General features: G+C 57.8%; 1 protein-coding gene across 3 annotated transcripts in view; it reads right to left on the bottom strand.

The window, feature by feature from the left end:
• Positions 1–1,385: 1,385 nt before the first annotated feature.
• LOC117096375 (NADH-cytochrome b5 reductase 3) overlaps positions 1,386–15,736 on the bottom strand; it is a 33,550-nt gene continuing 19,199 nt past the window's right edge. Inside the window, exons 3-9 of one of the 3 annotated variants that reach the window (XM_033233736.1) lie at positions 14,402–14,474; positions 13,905–14,011; positions 11,171–11,300; positions 10,639–10,722; positions 10,339–10,424; positions 5,627–5,726; positions 1,386–2,508 (exon numbers count right to left, since the gene is read on the bottom strand). In XM_033233736.1, coding sequence (XP_033089627.1) covers positions 2,336–2,508; positions 5,627–5,726; positions 10,339–10,424; positions 10,639–10,722; positions 11,171–11,300; positions 13,905–14,011; positions 14,402–14,474 — 753 coding nt within the window. In that variant the 3' untranslated portion in view covers positions 1,386–2,335. Of the gene's footprint in view, positions 2,509–3,418; positions 3,571–5,626; positions 5,727–10,338; positions 10,425–10,638; positions 10,723–11,170; positions 11,301–13,904; positions 14,012–14,401; positions 14,475–15,736 lie in introns of those variants that run through there. The other 2 variants (XM_033233738.1, XM_033233737.1) reach the window with 2 other exon arrangements.

Raw genomic sequence — 15,736 nt, 5'->3', positions numbered from 1 at the left:
TTCCTGCCCCTGTAGGTAGTGAGGTGGCCAGAGACAGAATGGAAAATGAGAGGTGAGAGGAGACAGGGCTTTCCTAGTCCCCGGGGTTGGTCTTGGGCCCTCCTTCCTGTGAACCTGCCGGGTCCCCTCTTCTTCCCCACTACCCTCCAGCCACACTGACCTCACTGTACTCCTGGGGCCACCCAGCAAGTCTCCAGAGCACCAGCCTAGCTCCGCCTCCCTCTCCAGCCTCATCATCACTGCCTCCTCCAGCCACCCACCTTCTTTGATCTGTTTCTGAAAGTTTATTCCATAAGCTGGTTCCAATGGCAGGGCCTTTGCACTTGCTGTTTCTACCACTTGAACACCCACCCAGCCCGGCAGGGCCGGCTCTCTCTTCCCATCCCAGCCCAAATCCATCTCCTTGGGGCCTTCCTGCTACCCCATTTTAAGAACAGCCCCACACCCACTTTGCCTCATCACCTCTGTAATTTACCACTGTGCAGATGGCATCCTCTGACTTCCCTGAGCCTCGAGATTCATCTGACCCTGATGGGAGGCAGCAGCCTAGCGGTGGATTGGGGTGACTAGGGTTGCTTGGTTCCAGCTGGTTTGGTTCTGGGGATTGGGAATTTTTCTTCCTGTGTATATTTCTCTGCACTTTCCACATTTTCTATCACAAAGATACATCAAAAATAAATGCCTGGCCAGGCGCGGTGGCTCAAGCCTGTAATCCCAGCACTTTAGGAGGCCGAAGCAGGCGGATCACGAGGTCAAGAGATCGAGACCATCCTGGCTAACACGGTGAAACCCCATCTCTACTAAAAATACAAAAACTAGCCGGGCGAGGTGGCGGGTGCCTGTAGTCCCAGCTACTTGGAGGCTGAGGCAGGAGAATGGCGTAAACCCGAGAGGCGGAGCTTGCAGTGAGCCGAGATCATACCACTGCGCTCCAGCCTGAGTGACAGAGCGAAGAGACTCTGTCTCTAAATAAATAAATAAATAAATAAATGCCAGAGCTGGGCGCAGTGACTCAAGCCTGTAATCCCAGCACTTTGGGATGCCGAGGTGAGTGGATCACTTGAGGTCAGGAGTTCGAGCCCAGCCTGGCTAACATGGCAAAACCCTGTCTCTACTAAAAATACAAAAACTAGCTGGGTGTGGTGGCGGGCACCTTTAGTCCCAGCTACCCAGGAGGCTGAGGCAGGAGAATCGCTTGAACCCGAGAGGCGGAGGTTGCAGTGAGCTGAGATCATGCCACTGCACTCCAGCCTGGGTGACAGAGGGAGACGCCATCTCAAAAAAAAAAAAAAGAGAGAAAGAAAAACAAAATGCTAGGTGTTCCCCAGCCCTTTCCTAACCCCCCACCCCTGTGATGCAGGTCACAGACCCTCGAGGAGCTAGAGAAGGGTTAATATTAGCAAAGTTTTACTTTTTTTTTTTCCTGCTCATAAATGACTCTGAAAAAGCCGATACGCAAGAGGCTAATGCAACTGTAGTCTAAAGGCAACGTCGAGGTCACCTATATGTCCCTCAGACGAGAGGCACTGCTCAGAATCCCCGTGCTGGGGGTGAGGGCAGGAGGGGATGGTTTAGGACAGAGGAATAAATTCATGTGGTTGTGGGAGTTCTGCCATCAGGGATGGTGGCCCCAGCCCAGGACCCCAAAACCCTGAGGTGGTGCAGCGGGCTGCCGACCCCACAGCTCGGGGTTCCCCAAGGCTGCCTCAGTGTTTGGATGGATTGGAAGGAAATGCTGAGGTTCTGGGAGGGCCCCGTGGCCAGCTCCCTCTTCCCACTCTAGCCAGAGTCCTGGCTGACCAGGGCCCTGGGGCAGGGAGCAGTGCCCCAAGAGGGCTTTCTGGTGTCAGTGTCTCACACAGTGTCAGGTGGTGAGGCCTGGGCCTGGCCCTGAGGCGGGAGTGGGGGTGCCAGGCGAGGCTGGGGTGGACCCTGGCCCCCGCAGCTCTGGGCTGCCTGTCTGTGTCTGCTGACATCCTGACTGTGGTCCACGGCCGGGAAGGGTGGGCAGACGGCTGCTGGCAGCCCTCAGCCTTGTAGTGTGTGTGTGGGGTGGACGAGGGGTCATGAGGACAGGGATGGGACTGGGCGTCTCTGGTAAGGACCAGTAAATGCCAGGCAGGACCTACCCTGAAGGATCAGCTGTGACCCACCTGGGACACAGCCCTGCTCCCGAAGGGGCCCCAGGGGGCTTGCTCGGCTGGGTGACTCACCAGGGCACGGGCAGGCCAGGCTGAACCCGGGGCCCCAGTGTGCAATGAGGGGAGGTGACTGGGTGAGTGTGGACAGGGCATGGGGTGTGCGGGGCAGGTGGCCGTGTGGCCATGCCCGGCCCTCAGAAGGCGAAGCAGCGCTCCTTGGGGTGGCCCACGCGGTCCAGGTTGGGCAGGCAGGCGTACTGGATCATGGGTGGGGGGCCACACATCAGCATCAGCGGCTCCTCCTCTGGGGGTGGAAGGTGGTCCCGGATCATCTCCTCATTCACGAAGCCCTGGCTGTAGTCCCAGGCTGTGGGGTGAGAGACCAGGTAAGCTGATGTGTGGCTGTGGGGTCACCAACCTACTGACCGACCAACTCTAGGCGGTGAATTCCTTAAATGCTGAAGAATGGAGAGGCTGATCCCAGCAAACTGTCACCAGGACCCCCTGCCCCCAACCCTGACTCAAGCCTGTGGCCTCAGGCCCTGTAGCCTGGAACCAGAATGCAAGCCCGACATGCTTCCCCTCACTGCACTTTATAGTTTGCAAAGCCTTTTGCTTCCATTTGGCCTCCCATGTGGCCCTTGGAACAACCCAGTGGGTGGACAGGGCGGGGAATATGAATCCCATTTTACAGATGTGGCAACTGAGGCCCAGAGGACCCAGAGTTGAGTTGCTCAAGGTCACATAATGAGACAGGGACATGACCGAGATGTACCTTCCAGGATCCAGAGGTCCCCAGGCTGGTGCTCTGCCCCAGGCTGGTCAGGGTGACAGTCTCTAACTGCCCCCACCTCCATGAACCCACTGTGACTCCCCCACAAGAATGTTGGCCCATGCGGAGCCGAGTCTCATCCACAGCTGTGTGTCCTGCCCCCTGGAGCCCTGAGCACCCACGATGATGGCTGGTCTCTATCCTTAGCAACCAAAAACAGCCACCCCGCAGCCCTCAACACCAACAGAAAAGCTGCTGAAGCCTCAGGCCTGGAGGGCTGGCACTGGCTGACACAGACACCTTGCCTAGATGGCCAAAGTTTACAGCATACAGTCCACACTATGGAGGGCCTGACGGCGAGAGGCCAAAGCAGTCCCAGCTTGCCCTGGAACCAGGAAGAGTCTACCGTGCTGAGCAACGGGGTCCTCTTTATCTCATGGACACCATGAGCTAAGTAACTGGTCACATTTCCCTTTTCACCTTGGCTGCTGGGAAGCCTGGAGTGATAGGCATGGCCCATTCACGGCAAGCGTGCATTATAGTCCGTTTTTCTACAAACCCCATTCCTGAGTCCATTCATTTTATGGCCCTGCACTTGTTTTCCATTTGTGCCACTCTGACTCACCAGATGAGTCTTTGTAAGCTTCCTAAATCCCTCTGGAACAAGGCAAGGCACAGAAAATATTTTTATAGCCGGGCAATGGATCTGAAATGGATCTGAAAGTACTTTGTAAAAACTGCACGGGAATAAACTGTATTTGCTAGTGTACAGAATGTGCAGGTACGTAAGACACCTTTTAATTTCATAGGGATTTCTTTTTAGTGTGTGTATGTGGTTTTTTGTTTTTTTTTTTAAGACAGGAATTGGCCATGTTGCCCTGGCTGGCATGCAGTAGCTATTCACAAGTGCGATCATAATGCCCTCCAGCCTGGAGCCCCTGGGCTCACGTGATCCTCCTACCTCAGCTTTGAGTAGCTGGGACTACAGGTGCATGCCACCGTGCATGGCTTAGTGTATTTTTCTCTGTACCTGTCCTGAAAGTGGCTCTGGGAGGGAAACAGTCACTGCCCCTGCCCGGAGACCTTGCCGCTCTCCTCATCCTTCGCCTAGCTACGGTACAGCCAGACTGGCCTGTTACCACTTTCTTTCTCAATCTCTGGAATTTCAGCTTACATCTAATGCTACAGCAGCACCTCAACTAGACTTAAATTCGGGGTCACAGTGGCGATAAATGTACATGAAAAATGCTAGGCGATCACCCAACTAGTCCTCTCATCGGCAGGTCACTGTCCCTAGGCGGTGGTGCAGGCGCTGCCGCCTGTTGCCACCAGGGGTCAGCATTGGCCCCTCCCTGGGGGACCAGGCCTTGCTCTGGCCACAGGGCAGGGGCTCCAGCATGCACCATGGACCCAGATCACTCATCTGGAATCCGGATGGGGCTAAACCCTGCCTCCCAGCGAGCTGGCCCCGCTCATGCTATTGGAAACTGCAGTCAGAAGGAAGCGAAGCCGCCTATCACTTCCTCCCTTTGCTCTCTTTGGACTGACACATGGGTACAGGATAAATTTTTTTTTTTTTTTTTTTTTTTTTTGAGACTGGCTGACACAGACATGGTGCCAGTCCCAGGGCCCACGTGCTCCTTGCTGGGAAGAGCAGAGGGTGGTGTGGACAGAGCTTCCTCATCAGCAGAGGGTGAGCGCCCCGCACAGCGGATGAGTTCCGGGGAAACAGGCCGTAGGAGGTGCCGGAGGCAAAGCAGGGGCAGATGGCAGGACGAGACCCCAAACTGGCGCTCACGCGGGTGTTCAAAAATGGTGCTTCCAACACTTAGAAATTTCCCAGAAAATGCAGGTCCCCAGCTTCTCTTGGAAACAGAGGCCCTGGCCACACAGGGCTGTACTCCACAGCAGGACTGCCCACGGCGGGTGGGACTATGTCCTCCGGACCAGGCAGATGCACTCCAATTTACCACAGTCCCTATAGTCTCTCAGCCCTGCAGCTAAACATCACCAGAATGATCCTAAACTAAGTAACTGGCCTGGGGAAGCCTGAGCTTTGCTTTTCTTACAGCAAAGAAACTGAGATATTACTTATTCCTGCATCTCTATCTGAAGCCGAAAAGGGAAGGGCGCTTTAACTCCCAGAGGCAACCTCACTGCAAGTGGTGGGTGTGGCGGTCCTCACCACTGCCTCCAGTGCAGTCTTGGCTCTCTCACAACTCCCTTGGCAAGCAGCTTAGCCACTGGACAGGTGGAACAAGGGTAACCCCAATGTCGGCCTAGCCCACTCCCCAGGGTTGACGATGGGAGAGAAGATGGCCTTGGTGTACTCAGCAGCTTCTGACAGTGTGCACGCTGGGACGTGGAAGAGGCAGCCGCCACCGCTGCCCCAAGACTTGCCCTGAAGTGAGCCCCGCCCAGGGAGAGGACGGTGGCCTTCTCTGCCCAGCCGGGCAGTGCAGTGTGCCCGGGAAAGGACTCCGCCTCTGGAAGCAAGGACCTGGGTTCCAGGCCAGGCTGTGGTGGTTTCCAGCCATGTGCTTCAGTGAGCCCTCGTTCCTCATCTGTGAGACGGGGCCATACCACCTCCCTCCCACAGGGCCATAGTGACTGCCAGACATCATGCAAAGGCTCAACGCCACGAAGGGCTGGGCAAAGGTGAACCGCAGGCTGGCACCTCCCACCCACCCAGCACGGGGCCTCCCTCGCTCACCTTCAGGGGCTCTGTCCAGCGTGTACCAGAGCTTGAAGCGCGCAGAATGTTCATTCCTGAGTTCCTCCAGCTCAGGTCGCAGCAGGATGTCCTTCTCGGTCTGCAAGGGAGAGGGCCAGGCGGTCAGGAGGGATGGGTGGCAGAGACTGCCCCTGGAGACACTCAACAGAGACGCACCTGGTCATCGCACCCGCCCATGGGCCACAGGCTTGTGGAGCTTCCAGGAGAAGACTCGGCCAGAGATCACCCCACCACCCCCTCTCCTTGTCTAGCCTACAGAGCCCCTCAAAGCTGTTGCCGAAACGGCGAAGGTGTTCGTTAGAAACTCGGTGTGTCGGCCGGGCGCGGTGGCTCAAGCCTGTAATCCCAGCACTTTGGGAGGCCGAGACGGGCGGATCACGAGGTCAGGAGATCGAGACCATCCTGGCTAACACGGTGAAACCCCATCTCTACTAAAAAATACAAAAAACTAGCCGGGCGAGGTGGCAGGCGCCTGTAGTCCCAGCTACTCAGGAGGCTGAGGCAGGAGAATGGCGTAAACCCGGGAGGCGGAGCTTGCAGTGAGCTGAGATCCGGCCACTGCACTCCAGCCTGGGTGACAGAGTGAGACTCCGTCTCAAAAAAAAAAAAAAAAAAAAGAAACTCAGTGTGTCAACTGCTTCTGCTGTTGTGGGGAAATGGGCTCAATGTCCTGAGAGGGGGGGAAAATGGAAAAAACTAAAGGCGGCCGAGCTGCGTGACACATAACAGGGAAAAGACGGGAAATGCGACAGACCCTCCAGGCGCTCAGCCTGGCAGCGGGTATAACACATACAATAAGCAATGGTCGTGTGAAAAGGCGCAGGGTTTGCCACCCTGAGCCTTCCAGCAAGTCTTTTTGAGTTCTGAGACCTCATTCAGGTGGTACCTCCAGAAACCAGCGAGTACAGACACCGCTCCCCAGCCCACCTGGCCCCCTCGGGCCTTGCCCACACCCACCCCCTGGCTGGCCTGAAGCTCCCCAGCCCACCTGGCGCCCTCGGGCCTTGCCCACACCCATCCCCCTGGCTGGCCTGAAGCTCCCCAGCCCACCTGGCCCCCTCGGGCCTTGCCCACACCACCCCCTGGCTGGCCTAAAGCTCCCCAGCCCACCTGGCCCCCTCGGGCCTTGCCCACACCCACCCCCTGGCTGGCCTGAAGCTCCCCAGCCACCTGGCCCCCTCGGGCCTTGCCCACACCCATCCCCTGGCTGGCCTGAAGCTCCCCAGCCCACCTGGCCCCCTCGGGCCTTGCCCACACCCATCCCCCTGGCTGGCCTGAAGCTCCCCAGCCCACCTGGCCCCCTCGGGCCTTGCCCACACCCACCCCCTGGCTGGCCTGAAGCTCCCCAGCCCACCTGGCCCCCTCGGGCCTTGCCCACACCCATCCCCCTGGCTGGTCTGAAGCTCCCCAGCCCACCTGGCCCCCTCGGGCCTTGCCCACACCCATCCCCCTGGCTGGCCTGAAGCTCCCCCAGCCCTACCTGGCAGTCACAGAGCCCTACAGAACTCAGTCCAGCATCATCCCTTCCAGGAAAGCTTCCTGGACCCTCCAGGGGCTATCAAGGATCTCCTCCTGAATCCCCCACCTGCCTCGCCACACGCACCCCCGCCCCCCCCACCCCTCTCCCCCCGCCATCCCCATTCCCCTTCTGATCACATCACAGGCTGCTGCCCAGTGTTTGCAGGTCACACAGGGACAGAGGGGGCTCGTCAGGCCAATGTGCAGTGTCCCTGACCCCATGGGACTCAAAGAAACCGGGGGCCAAAGACTGCTGCCACCCAGAAAGGTCTGCCCACTAACAAATCGCTACTGAGTTCCCAGGCTGGGCAAGGGCGGGGTGGACTCTCCCCAGGAGGCAGCCACAGATGTGACTTCTCTGTTCCCAGGGTGGGGAACAGCACCCAGCCTCCACGTAGCCCGAGGCGCCTGAATATGGGAATTGCCAGGGTGGGGGATTGCAGGTCCAGCTCCTCGGTGCTCCCCTCCAGGAGATGAGCTGTGTGAGGGGCATGAGCCTCGACACATCCTAGGGAAGACGGGGTGTTAAACAGTTTTTCCAGTTTCTGACGGTAGGAGGCTGAGGGCCCTTTCTGCTCTAACGGGGTGAGGACAGGGACAGAGACAGGCTTTGGGCTAGATGAGCTCAAGGAAGAAAATCCAGAAAATATGGAAAAAAAAGGACCTGAAACCCTTCAGAAACAATGACTGTTAGGATCTGTGTGTGCATCTTTTGACTTTGTTTTCTTTTTTTTTTTTTTTTTTTTTTTTTTTTTTTTTTTTTTTTTGAGGCAGAGTCTCGCTCTGTCGCCCGGACTGGAGTGCAGTGGCCGGATCTCAGCTCACTGCAAGCTCCACCTCCCGGGTTCACGCCATTCTCCTGCCTCAGCCTCCGAGCAGCTGGGACTACAGGCGCCCGCCACCTCGCCCGGCTAGTTTTTGTATTTTTAGTAGAGACGGGGTTTCACCGTGTTAGCCAGGATGGTCTCGATCTCCTGACCTCGTGATCCGCCCGTCTCGGCCTCCCAAAGTGCTGGGATTACAGGCTTGAGCCACCGCGCCCGGCCTTTGACTTTGTTTTCTATTAACTATGTGTAACTTTCTTTTTAGGCCAGGCACGGGGGTTCACGCCTGTAATCCCAGTACTCTGGGAGGCTGAGGTGGGCGGATCCCTTGAGGTCAGGAGTTCAACACCAGCCTGGCAACATGGTGAAACTCCACCTCTACTAAAAATACAAAGAATTAGCTGGTGTGGTGGCACGCGCCTATAATCCCAGCTACTCAGGAAGCTGAGGCAGGAGAATCGCTTGAACCTGGGAGGTGGAGGTTGCAGTGGGCCGAGATCATGCCATTGCACACCAGCCTGGGCAACAAGAGTGAAATTCCGTCTCAATCTTTTTAAAAAAGTTATATCTTCCTAACTAAAGTGTGTCTCGTGCTTTAATCCTCACCACCATCCTGTGAGGTGGCCACCGCCTCGACCCACTTGACAGATGAACAGAGGGAAGGAACCTTGGGGGTCTGCTACTCGAGGGTAGGGGGCTCCCAGCTCAAAACCAGGCACTGAGGTCACAGAGGAAGGAGGGAGAGGAAACGAGCGGCGATGACCTGACTGGCACGCTTCTCAGAGTGTAGCGTGGGGACCCGCGGGGTTGGGACCCTGAAGAGGATCCCTGAGGCCAAACGGTTTTCATATAATACTGAGACATTATTGGTATTTTTCCCTCTTGCTCTCTCAGGAGTAGATGGGGCCACTTTCCAGAGGCTGCGCGACTGGCCACATCACGCAGATGGGGTGCAGAAACAAACAGGAATCCAGCTGTCCTATAAAGCGAGACATTCCAAGGTTTGCAAAAATGTAAAACAAAATGATGTTTTCTAAAGTATAGTTTTTAAAAAATAAAAATAGGCTGGGCGCAGTGGCTCACGCCTGTAATCCCAGCACTTTGGGAGGCCGAGGCAGGCAGATCACCTGAGGTCAGGAGTTTCAGACCAGCCTGGCCAACATGGTGAAACCCCGTCTCTACTAAAAATACAAAAATTAGTCGGGCGTGGTGGCAGGCACCTGTAATCCCAGCTACTCGGGAGGCTGAGGCAGGAGAATCACTTGAACCCAGGAGGCAGGGGTTGCAGTGAGCCGAGATCACGCCACTGCACCCCAGCCTGGGGGACAAGAGCAAGACTTCATCTCAAAAATAAATAAATAAATAAAAATAAAAATATGCCCTGGTTTGAGTCCTGGTTTGAGCACTTCCCATGAGACTTGCACAGCCAAGCCCCTCCCGGAGTCTGTGTCCGGAGGTACAAAATAAGGTGACCACACTGTCCTCATTACCAGGTACAAAGATGGCCTGTACAGGTGACAGTCTGGGGGCCTCCACAGACTCTGACCCAGCACCACCAAGTCTCACTGCTGCCCTCCCTCCCTCCACACCAGCAAGCCTGGAATTTCTGCCTTTCTCCCCTGGGCCTAACAAGGCCATCTCGGTTTGCCTTGGGGCAGTTTTCTGCAGCTGTGGGGAGGCAGGGTGGGTAAAGGACCCACATCCAAGGACCTCAGGCAAGTATCTTCTCCCCCAGTCTACGTCATCAGTCACAAAACAGAACCTGGAAAGACCTTGGAACAACCCAGTTTCATCAGCTCATTCTACAGATGAGGGAGTGAAGCCCAGAGAGGGAAAGCAGCTCGTCCAAGGCCACACAGCAGGCCAGAGAGGCAGGCAGTGGGCTCGTGGACAAGGATATGAATCAGAAGCCAGAGAGACCAACATTCAAATCCTGCCCTGACACCCTGTAGCTCAGGGGCTTCGTGCAAACGTCTGGTCATTTGTAAGATGAGCCCCTCCATCTCCAGGCCAGCCCAGGCCATTGTTCCTCCCACTCCACCGGCGGGTTCCAATCCGTGCTCATGGTGAGGGGAGTTCTGAGTTTTGGAGGAAGCAGCCAGGGGATGGGGTGCTCAGGGAGCTCCCCGCAGGGCAGCCCCCTCGGCCAGATACAGGCTCTGCACCACAAAGCCTACCTGCCATGCTGCTGCCAAGGCCGCCAGTGCACAGAACGTTCAGAGCTCCCCCCATGCTGGTCATCCCCAGAATCTTAGCAGAGCTGTGCCCACCCCTGAACAGCACCTGAGCAGGCCCTAAGTCCCCTCTCAGGAGAAGCCGAGTTTGCCCATCGTGGGGACACCCACTGACCTGGTTGGCAAAGAGCAGGTGGCACACGGTGTGGTCATCAGGGTCCTTCATGATAGCGCGGATCACCTGCAGCATCGGAGTGATGCCTGCAAAATAGCCGGCCAGGCCCCCCACGTGCTGAGTGAGGCCTGCTCCCAGGCACCCCCCCGCCCAGGTGTACCGGGGGAGAGCGGCCAGGACCACTGGGCCTAGGCCCCTGACCTCTGGTAGCTCCCAGACACTCAGAACCTGTGCCTCACCCACACCCCAACTCCACCCTTAACATCAGCTGCTGGACGCCTCAGAGGGGGTTCCATGTACCTGTCCCTCCCGCAATCATGCCCACGGACTTCACTGTCTTGATGACGGGGTTGGACTTTTTGTCAGGCCGGATGGCGAACTTCCCTGGGGAGAGAGAAGGCGTGAGGCCCGGCCGTCAAACATGCCACACGAGGGGGCTGGAGAGGCTGGAGAACCTGCCCCCACTGTGAGGTCCAGGTGGACGCGGCTGCCATTCTACGCCAGCCATTAGGAAGGTGCAGGAGCAGTGGAGAGGCTGGGAACCCGGAGGTTCAGCTCCGTCCTCTTGCTTGCTTGTTTCAGATGCTGAGAAAGCCAAACGGAGGCTGGCAGTGGGTGAGATGTGGTCCCCGGGAGTGGCCTGTCTGCAACCCCTGTGCCAGCAACTTACCCCTCTATAGGCAAGGAGACTCAGGTCCCAGAAAGGGACAGCTGGCCCAATGGGAGTCACCCATCCACAGAGAGCCAGGGACCTGCACCCTGCACCCAGCACCCCCAAGCTCTCCAATTCTCTGAGCCTGCTCTGTAATCAAGGGATTCCGACCCAAGTCACCTTTGCCCTGGTAGATCAGCAGCCCGTTGGGGCCCCGGAACTCGATGGTGTCTCCAATCTGCATGCTTTCCAGGTACTGAGACATCTTTCCTCCGGCGGGAAACTTGGGATGGGTGTCCTTGAAGTAAACCTGCAAGACACCCCCGCAGCCCTCAGCCCCCGGCTCCAGGTCTCAGGGGTGAGCGCTTGCCCACAGCAGGGGACAAGTGCCTCTTCCGCAGCTCTTCTGAGGCCCACACATGGCCTTCTCCTGTGGAGCCCAATCCACCCAGCCGCCAAACTGTATCCGTCCTGCACCCTGTCCTTCACCCCATCCTCCCAGGAGTCAGCCTCCCCGACATCCCCGGGGAAAGCAAAGCACCAGCCTTGTGTACAAGGCCAACCAACTCCAGGGCTGGATGTGCTCACATTTCACCAACTGTCTCCGGGGTCCCCTCCCAACGGGAGACACTGACACCCATCAGCAAAGTCAAGGCTCTGGGAGGCCCACTCAGCCACACTCCTCCTGGTGGACACTCAGTCCCTTCTGTTGTGTGCTGTCATAAAAAACCTCGCTCACGCTTGGAACTACTTCCTGCCCTGCACTCTCTGGGATTACTGTCTTGGGAAAGAGAAGGGCCTCGATCTGACACCTAGAAAGAGATGGGGAGACAGAGGAGTGGCTCACCCTGCCCAGGGAGTCTGATGGATGGAGAAGGGGAAGGCGGCTGGGGGAGGGACAGTGTGTCTACAGGGCCTCGGGGAGGGGAGCCTGTTGTGGCTTCAGCACGGAGGGTGGCTACGGGGTGTGGAGGTAGAGGGGAGTGGAGGGCCAGGGAGAGGCAGACAGAGCACACTTTCCCGGGCCCTGGGTGCCAGGCCAGGACTCTGACCTTTACCAAGGACCAAGGGAGCCAGCAAGGTCTGGTCACCTTGCGTTTTTCATCCCCAACTTGAATCCTCCTTCTCCACATCTGGCCAGAGAGACTTCAACGTGAACAGATGCTTGAGCCCTCAGCACCTCCTCTGTGCTTCTGGACAAAGCCCCAAACCTTACTGGGGCCTCCAAGGCCCTGTCTGGCCCCACTGACCTCTCCCACCCCTTGCCCCAACCCTCCAGCCACTTCAATCCTCAAGCCTGCTGCTGACCTCAGGGCCTTTGCACCTGAAGCTTCTTTTCTTCCTTCTTCACCTGGTCAGCGCCTACTCAGTCCCAGATCTCACTTTCCCTGTCGCCTACTAGGGAGCCACTCTCACCAGCCAACCCCACCCATCCCTGGTGGTCCTTCTGGAAGCTCGGTCGCAGGTACCTGTCCCCTGCAGGGAGCACTGGCTTCCCCATGACCATGTGCCCAGTGCCCGTCCTCCAGCCAAAGACAGGTTCCTGAGGCCAGGTCTGGGTGCCCCAGCAAGGAAGGAGCCCAGGTCAGGGCCCCTCCCACTCTTGAGATCCAGTGCCTGCCCCAAGACCTGGCAAGATCCAGGGCCTCAGCTGCGGCCCAGTAAGGGAGCTCCAAGGACACCTGAGGGCACTGGGCTGGGAAGGCTATAGGGCTTTGGCCTTGACCGGGGAGGGTCTCCAACACCCCATACACCTACAGGTCTAGGCTGCTTCTCACCCTCTGTTCTGCAGGAAAACTTGTATTTCTTTTTTTTTTTCCTTTTTTTTTTGAATGACTCTCGTTCTATTGCCCAGGCTGGAGTACAGTGGCACAATCTTGTCTCACTGCAACCTCTGCCTCCCAGATTCAAGCAATTCTCCTGCCTCAGCCTCCCAAGTAGCTGAGATTACAGGTGCACGCCACCATGCCCAGCTAATTTTTTTGTATTTTTAGTAGAGACGGGGTTTCTCCATGTTGGCCAGGCTGGTCTTGAACTCCTGACCTCAGGTGATCCACACACCTCAGCCTCCCAAAGTGGCTTACAGGTATGAGCCACTGTGCCCAGCTAAAAGCTTGTATTTCTAATTTTCATAAAAATGTCCCTGCTGGAGCCGCTGTGTTGCCTCTTACTTCCCACTCAGCATGTATGTTTCAGGCTCTGGGCTGCGGCCCCGGGTCTGTGGTCTGCTGCCCCTAACGGCTGCATCTTCTACTGTGAACCTCCATCTCGAACTCCGCAACAGACCCCAGAAAGCCCATCACCCCAGCTCCCAGACCACACCACACGAGCCCCTCACGTTTCCCTAGCAGGCCTGAGGGACATTTCTCAGAGAAAGGAGTAAGAACAGGGCCTGCGTGTCACAGAGGCCCAGCCGCTGACCACAGTGGAGTGGCTGCCTCACCCCGCACACTCGGGACCCAGCTCCCAGGAATCTCCCGACATGAGAGCAGGGACACGGCTGCGCCGTCACACCTCGCAGCAGGGGCGTCTGCACCACCGGCCAGCCTTCCTGGCGCCTCTGCTGCAGGTACCTGTCCTGGTTTAAGGGCGCTTGCCCTGAACCCTGGCCCCTGATCTCTGCCAAGACCCCCTTGTTTGGCTTTTGTTGGTAAATGATGACGTGCTATTTACTCAGAAACCAGGCACAAGGGAGCCCTGGGTCTTTAGAGTCCAGGCCGTGGGGGACGTGGACTCGAGAGGAGTTCTAGAAGCCACTGCATCTGCAAGCCCCTGGGGAAGCAGGGCAGCCATGAGCAAGGCTAGGCTGCACAGCGCGGGAGTGGGAGCCTTCCCTGTCCGGGGGGGTCCACGTGGGCTGTTGCCATGGCCACCCACCCGCACCTCCTCCACAGTCATGACCCAGAGGCTTCACCTTGATGACCAGGTCCACGAAGCCCTTGTCATCATCACTGGAGACAGGTGTATAGGGCCGGATGACCAGGTTTCCGTCAATTCGAGCCGAGAGGTAGATGTGCTGGCCTGCAGGACAGGACGGGGTCACTCTGGGCCAGAGATCATCCCTACAGGTGACCCCTGGGTCTTGTCAAGCCACTACCCTGCACCCCCACCCAGCATTCAAAGCCTGGCCTGGCCTCAGCTCCCACGGCCCCTCCCACCCCTCCTGGGGATTCCCCTCACATCCCAGCTTCCTGCCTCCACGCCTTCACTCCTCCCGGTGCCATTGTCAGGGACCCTGGGCCTTCCCACTCTCATTCCAACAGACTCTCCCTCAAAGGCCCAGGGCAGCTGTCACCGCCTCCTGAAGCCTTTCCCGCTCTCCCTGGTGGAAATATGAAGCTCCCATCTCTCTGATCTAGTGCCCCAGCTGCCTGCCAGGCTCCAAGTGGGCCTGGCAGGGGCGTGACTCACCGACAGGGAGGCCCAGGATGTGCTGGGGTGACGGCAGGGCAAAGCGGAAGCGCCGGGTGTCATGGCTGATGATCTGGAGAGAGACCCAGAGCTGCTGAACGGTCCCCAGGGCAGAGGCCTCCCAGGGGGGCTCCCAGGCCTCAGAGTCCCCATGCCATTCCTCCTTTGTGTCCCCACCCTTCCCCATTGCCCAAGTGTCCTTGTAAGAAGTGACGCCGATGCCACATGCGGATGCACACACCTGCACACTGCGTGTGAGTTGCTGAGGTCAGACGCACACTGGGTGTGTCTGTCCTGGCCCAGAGGGGCCACAAACAAGGTGGCCAGAGCAGGGAATGAACCCAGGGTCCCAAAGGGAGGATGCCAGACAGCCCCAAAAACTTCCAGGACAGGGAGGGAGGAATCCACCTCTGCCTTCAGTTCAAGCACTGGCCTGAAGGGGCAGGAAGAACTCGGGGCCTGAATGGGCAAACTGGGGCAGAGCTAGACAAGGCTGCATGTGCCCAGGCCTGCACCCCAAGAGAGGGGCTGCAGGGCCCACTGCGCCTGAGAGCCCCTTGGGAAATGGGGCAGCCAGGACTGAGGTGGGCTTCACAGGGCAAAAAGTAGGAGCCTTCCCTGCCCAGGAATTCCAAAAGCCCAAAGCCAGGCTTCCACCCTGCACGGGGTGGGCACCCAGGGCATGGCCAGTGGCTGGGACAGTGGCAGAAGAGGAGGGGGGCTGGCTAAGAGCCAGATTGGGCCAGGGACGGAGCTGAGACTAAAACCCCTGAGGTCTTGTTAAGTGGGTCTTATGCTGCGGCCAGGGCCAATCACATAACCAGTTCCAGTCGGAGCTGGAACCAAACCCAGCGCCCTGAGGGTGCACTCCCTGTGGGGTCCCCAGTACCCAGCATGGCCAGGAGAGGGAGTGTGAAGGGGCCATGCGGAAGGTGGGTGCTACAGAGGCGCTTACATCCAAACGTGGCAAAGTCCACACGTGGACGGTGTCATCACTTAGTGGGGGAACAACAGACCTCTCCAACGGGGCAGGACATCACAGATGCCCACCTAGGCTCAGTACAAGAACCCTCTGACCTCAGCAGTGTTCCAGTGCACAGCAGCTGCCTCAAGGAGAGACCCGTCCCTGCACGTGTGAGCAGAGGCAAATCGCAGGAAAGACGGTGCAGACACTACTCAACAGGATCAGGTGTGCAGGTGGCCCACCAACCTCTGCCCGGCAGCCCAGGCCTCAAAGGTGCCTCTACCAGACGCCTCTGCACTATGGGCAAACAGAGCCCCAAGGCCTTCTGGAAGTGAATTCCAGGATTATCAATTGGTCCCAACAGTCAAGGT

The sequence above is a fragment of the Trachypithecus francoisi genome, unplaced genomic scaffold (assembly GCF_009764315.1).
Source record: "Trachypithecus francoisi isolate TF-2019V2 unplaced genomic scaffold, Tfra_2.0 Lachesis_group14, whole genome shotgun sequence".
NCBI classification, from domain to species: Eukaryota; Metazoa; Chordata; class Mammalia; order Primates; family Cercopithecidae; genus Trachypithecus; species Trachypithecus francoisi.
Note: the sequence above shows the minus strand (reverse complement) of the source record. Positions and strands in the feature narration are given on the sequence as shown.